At 43.4% G+C, this 5,991-nt stretch overlaps 1 protein-coding gene across 3 annotated transcripts; it reads right to left on the bottom strand.

The window, feature by feature from the left end:
- Positions 1-652: 652 nt before the first annotated feature.
- On the bottom strand, positions 653-3,451 carry LOC123133122 (uncharacterized). 3 transcript variants are annotated; one of them, XR_006465162.1, is made up of 3 exons: positions 2,896-3,451; positions 2,485-2,734; positions 653-1,461 (listed from the first exon to the last, which is right to left on the bottom strand). XR_006465162.1 is itself a non-coding variant. In XM_044552657.1 (3 exons), the coding sequence occupies exons 1-3, from the start codon at positions 3,365-3,367 to the stop codon at positions 1,453-1,455; spliced, it is 804 nt and encodes a 267-aa protein (XP_044408592.1). In that variant the 5' UTR covers positions 3,368-3,451; the 3' UTR covers positions 654-1,452. The 3 variants fall into 3 exon arrangements, 2 of the variants coding, with proteins under 2 accessions (XP_044408592.1, XP_044408593.1); XM_044552657.1 differs by having other exon boundaries at positions 654-1,461; positions 2,485-2,723; positions 2,812-3,451; XM_044552658.1 differs by having other exon boundaries at positions 656-1,461; positions 2,485-2,723.
- Between the last annotated feature and the right edge of the window lie 2,540 nt (positions 3,452-5,991).

Consider the following 5,991-nt stretch of genomic DNA (forward strand, 5'->3'; position numbering starts at 1 on the left):
CGTAGGATGACCTGGTTGTATGTTCAAAACATCAAGGCGACCATGCTGATACATCAGATGAGGCACACAATCATTCGGGATTATCTGTTAAAAACATAGTAATAACTTCATAGTTAGCAATGATGTACTAGATTTATAAGTATGCAAAAGATGCACGGATGTCGTAATAGTAAAAAAATCTTACCAGGGTATCTCACTACTAGGAAAAGGCCTACTAGTGGCGCACCAGTTTTGCCTACTAATGGCGCACTACTGGTGCGCCACTAGTACCACGCCACTAGTATTATATACTAATGGCGCACCACAGGTGCGCCATTAGTATACCAGATACTAATGACGCACCATGTGGTGCGCCATTAGTATACCATTCGGTGCTCCACTGGTATTCCCTACAAATGCGCCACTAATAACCTTATAGGTGCGCCACTAGTAATAAAGGAAGGTGTGCCACTAATAAGGGCTTAAATGCGCCACTAGTAGTGTATTTGGAAAACAAAAAAAACTAAATTTAGAGAAAACAACCTATAAGGAAAAATAATTTAAAAACAAAAAATGAAATAGAATCATAATTTTTATTATAGTAAGAATATTACAATGTCTTTACAAGTTTCCAATAAAAGGAAAATTGCAAGGAAATAAAAGAAAATCCTAAAACTAATCTTCTAGTAATCTTTTCTTCTTTTTCATCACTTTATCCCTACAAAATGTAACAAAATAAATAGAAAGACAAACAAACTATTTATAACATGTCAATACTATCATTTTTTATGCAAAACTAGATATGAGCATATATTTCCAAAATTACATGGTGTGAATATTGTATGAGTAAGATTATAATGGAAATGAATTTTGATAGGAGCCCACTTTCAACGAGTATTTATCTGACAGAGCTAAATAATCAGGGTATTTATCTGCTTCTTACTGTACACATGAATACAAGGAGTACATGGGTCTCTATTACTACTTCATGTCTACATCAGTGCTTGTCTACAGGAGTAATATGAACATCATTCTACATGGGTCTCTGAACATCTTCTTACAAAGTTGGCTACAAAACAGATCAAGACAATGCAAGAATAGTTCTGAGTAAACTGCTGATATGCTCCAGCTAAATGAGTACACACGTACAGTACAAATGAGCACTCCTGCTGCTTAATGATGCATCTTAATTAACGGAAATGTTTCAATTAACTTAAATTAAAGTAATAGTCGTGCTGCTTAATGATGCATCTTATACAGGAAAAACTATTCCTGCTGCTACTTAATGATGCATCTTATACAGGCAAAACTACTCCTGCTGCTACTTAATGATGCATCTTAAAGAGGCAAATGAGTAGAAAAATATCAGTTAATTTAAATTAACTGAAAAGGTTTCAGTTAACCTCTTCACTGCCACAAACTGTCCATCAGCAAGTTGTCCTTTGTACACCTCAGCATGCCGTCCCTTTTCGATCAAATTATCTACAGAAACATTGTACATTCAGTTTTCAAGCAAAAATGTTTAGAGATAATTAAGATGCAGAAAACTATGGCTGGTAATGCTTCATTAACCTAAGAAACTAATTCTTGCTTTGACAGTAAACAGACAACAATTGACAGTAGGGAGTAAATAAGTTTCAAGTGTATGATGCATCTTAATTTCTCATAATTTTGAAGAAAGCATCAATGCTTACAGTAGGGAGTAAATCAGTTAAGAAATGTTTCAGTGTATGATCATGATAATATACACTACTGAACAAGAGCAGTACACTACTGAACAAAAAGAGAAGAGAAGACAAGAGAATAGAGAAGAGAAGAACACTAAATTCCTACACTACTAAACAAGAGCAGTACACTACTGCTGCACTTGCTACTCTAGAATTTGGAAGCAATACTCCAATACCGCGGTATTGGAAGCAATACTGCAGTAGTTCAAGCAGTACTTCAGTGGAGTAGCTACAAAGAATTAACACTAAGCATAAGATACACTAAGAATTTTTAGTGGAGCAGCTGCATAGAATTAACAGAATTAAGAGAGCATCAGCAAGTTAACAAGCTACTGAAAAAACACTGCAACCAGTACAGTACTGCAAAATTACATAATTTGCAAAATTTTGTAAACTGAAGTTTTTGCGAAGGAAACAAAATTTTATAGCTTCAGGCCTACAGAATAGCTTCAGGCTGGAGCACTACAGTTGTTGGTAAGACTTCTTGTAGCTTTAGGCTGGTTGGAGTACTACAGCAGCAAACATTTCATGGTTAGAGTACTCCGTTTGCAGTAGCCAAACATTCAGATATCTACAGTAGCTTCAGGCTGGTTGCCTGACTAAATTGTCATCCTCTCGTGAGGATTCTGGAGCAAAAGAGATGCTGCTTAGGTAGTGGGAGTAGTTGATACTACACTAAATTACTCTTTGCAATTTTGGACTGAATGTGTTGAGATCTTTAGCTACTGTCAGCAGAGTTACAGAGTAGTGATTGATGGACGAGGTGTGATGGGCTCACCGAGGCAGAAGGCGGCGTACTCGGCGTAGACCTCGCCGCAGCGGTCGTAGGCATCGCCCAGGAGGCCCCAGCCGAGCTTGGCGTCGCCCTCCTGCTCAAGTTGCTCGTCCCGCCATTGGCGACACCTGCCCGCCTCGGCCTCCCGCACCCGCCGCCCCTACAGGTCCTCCACCAGCGCGGCCTACCGCAGCTCGTACACCGCCTCCTCGGTCGCCGTCCACGCCACGTACCTTCTTCACCTTCCATTCCACTAAGAAATCAGTGGAAAAATTAGGGAGCAGAAGCTCAACAGAATGCACCAAATCGCCAAAATTCCATCCCAGCTACCTCCAGAAGCAGCAAACGGGAGTGAAGCTTCTGGCCTACACGCAACATCCCACGCAACCCACAAGATAGGGGAGAGGGAAGCACCTTGGCGGAGACCGCTCGGGAGGCGGGCTGGGCCAAAGGGAGCAGCCGCCACAGGGACCCTCCGCCGCGGCGGGACGGCGCCGTCAAGGCGGGAGATGGCAGACGGAGACCTCCATCGGTAGGCAAGCGCTCCGGTTGGTGGGGAATTTTCACCTCGCCTCCGTCGCCAGTGGGGGTGGGGAAGAAGAAGAGGGAGGCGGAGCTCCTTTGATTGCTTGTCATGGAAGGTGGCTGGTGGCGGAAGGGGTGGCACCTGTGAAGCTCGTGGGGCGGATCTGGCCGGTTCCCGGCGAGTGGAGACGGCGGCGGCTCCTCCACTCCCAGATCCAGCACCGACGCTGCCTTCCGATCCGTCGCCGCCGAGCTCGGGCTCCTTGGCTGTGATAGCCGCGAGGAGGCGCGAAGGGGACCGAAGAGAGAGGAGGGCAAGGGCCGCCGCGTAGGAAGAGGAGGGAGCACTGGGAGCCGGCATGGATCAGGGCCGGGGCGAGGCCGAGAGACGTGTGTGCGTCGGGTGAGGGATAAGAGGATAGGGTTCCTTGCGAGAGAGAGGAGAGAGATGGTGGGCGGTCGGGCTGCGGCACTTACCTACAAAACCACAATGGCGCACCGCATGGAAAAGTGCGCCATTAGTATCAAAAATAGCAATGGCGCATTAGGGAAAAGTGCGCCATTACTATGTCCAGAAGTGGGTCAAAGCTTGGTCAAACATAGTAATGGCGCACTTTTTACTAGGTGCGCCATTACTATTTTAGATACTATTGGCGCACTATGTATAGGCGCGCCATTACTATATAGTAGTGGCGCACTGCATGTATAATGCGCCATTAGTGTCTATATTATCCATAGCCTATTTTCTAGTACTGTCTCCATGGTAGTTACCGTAGTTCAACACGTGCACTAGTGGCACATAATTACCATAATGTTGAGGAGTTTGATTGTAGATATTGTAATTCTCAAGATCAGTACAAAATGCGATCAGATGATTTTTCTCCTGATAAGTTAATTCGGAGCCATCGGTGTAGTGGGTTTTGTCTACCATCTTCCGCGCATTCTTTGAAGAGTGAAAATAAGTTGTCAATGAAAATAAGCTATCGACTATTTTGAAATAAACAATATAAATTACTTAATAACTATGTTTGAGAAGCTTACACAAGGGAAGAATTGGAAGCGTATCAACAAGGACCCAAATGTCCATATTGTCTTGCTCGATTTTAGGATCACCAAGATCCATGGTGACAAGAATACCCTCATCATAAACCATACATCTTGCAAAGTGCTTCTCAATTTTTGCAACCAAAATGAGTTACACTCTCAGAATGTATAGCTTTACTTCAAAATCCACACCATGATGGGTCCTTAGGTTAATTTTCTTTGTTTCCATACTTTCATGGTCTTCAAAACCCATCCTCTCCAGGACATAGCGTCTTGCATAGCATGTGATAAGCTAGTCGAATTGGAAAAGATGAAAAGTACACGTTGAAATAGTTGAAGTCGTGCTTAATTACGAAAAAAACTCTTGACGTCGTTGCGTACCGTTTCAACATCGAAGGTCTCCTCGAGCTTAATGCTGAAGTGCCGATCTTCGTCCAGCTCAAGGAACTTGTCGCACATACCTCGGTCGTCGTGGCACCAGTCGCACTCCCCCGGGCTGTTTTCGTCGTCCGAGTACGACATTTCCTATGTTCATAATTCAAATATGAAACTTGTACAATTAAATATATGTACTAAAAAACCTAAATTAGATCATTATTATTCATCACGGGTTGACTATCGGTCTGTCGATCCTTTTCTTGAAAACTCTCAGCTCATGTGGTGTACATATTCGACCGTCGGTCTCACCTCAAGGTCGGATGGGGGTCGGTGACGGGGACGACGGCGCGGATGATGGAGGGGGCTTCTACATTTCTGCATAGTGCTATCCAATTTTAGCACTCAAAGTAGGAGTACTTTTCCAATATGAGCATTCAATAAGCAAAACCAAATCGTAAAATAAAGTAGTTTTCAAATTAGCATGCATTCAATTATAAGCAAAACTACATCATTTCTTGTGTCCGCACATCATCAGATATTATCACTAATACTCCTCGAATACTATCATACATATAGCATCGCTAATACAGCTAGAACCGTAGCGCCCGACGGGGTATCGTCGCGGGCAGTGGAAACCCAAAGAGAAAGAACCATCACAGGATCATAGCTCTAGTGAGATCCCTGAAGAACCTGCCAGGTATTCTCGAACCTGCCCTCCAACGCAACCATGTAGCGACGTACGTGCTCGTCCTCCTCGCTAACACGGTGACGTACCACCTCCGCGGTGTCCGGAAGCCTCGGCACCGTCACTGGCCCACGCGACCGCCACCAAACAAAGATCCGGTCAACAAAGGGCTGGCTCCTCACCAACCTACGCCCTCCGGAAGGTAGCACCTCCCAATACCAGCCCGGCGGAGCCCAGTCTCGGACATGGCCCCACTGATCAAGCCGGCCTCCTCCGCCGAGTCGACGACGAGGATGTGGGATAGGCATCATCGACGTCGATGCGGGATTAATTGCTTGAACTAAAAAATAAACTAGTTCTATTAATTTTCTTGCTAAAAATAAACTACTTCTATTATAGCAGTAAAATAAAGTAGTTTTATTAAATCAACTAGTTCAACTACTAAGCACTTACTATAAATAAATAAAATAAAGTAGTTCTTACTAAAAATTAAACTACTTCTATATATAGTAAAATTTAGTAAAGTAGTTTTATTAAATCAACTAGTTCAACTACTAAGCACTAACCTAAAATCGATATCTACTAACCTAAAGCAAAAGTAAGACATATATGGAAAAAACATATATAAACAAAAAAATGCTATGAACATTATATTCATACATACATAGACACATCCATTCATCATATAGCTACCACATACATATATACATTATATATATGAAAAAATGCAATGAACAAAAAAATAATACAAATTATATTGGAAAAATGAACAGAGCCGTGGCGGCGGCGGCTCACATTGGGGCGGCTGGCGAGGGTGATGGCGGGGGCGGCAGAGGGCGATGGCGTGGGAGGCGGAGGGTGACGGCGACGGCGGCGGG

The sequence above is a fragment of the Triticum aestivum genome, chromosome 6B, assembly GCF_018294505.1.
Source record: "Triticum aestivum cultivar Chinese Spring chromosome 6B, IWGSC CS RefSeq v2.1, whole genome shotgun sequence".
Lineage (NCBI taxonomy): Eukaryota > Viridiplantae > Streptophyta > Magnoliopsida > Poales > Poaceae > Triticum > Triticum aestivum.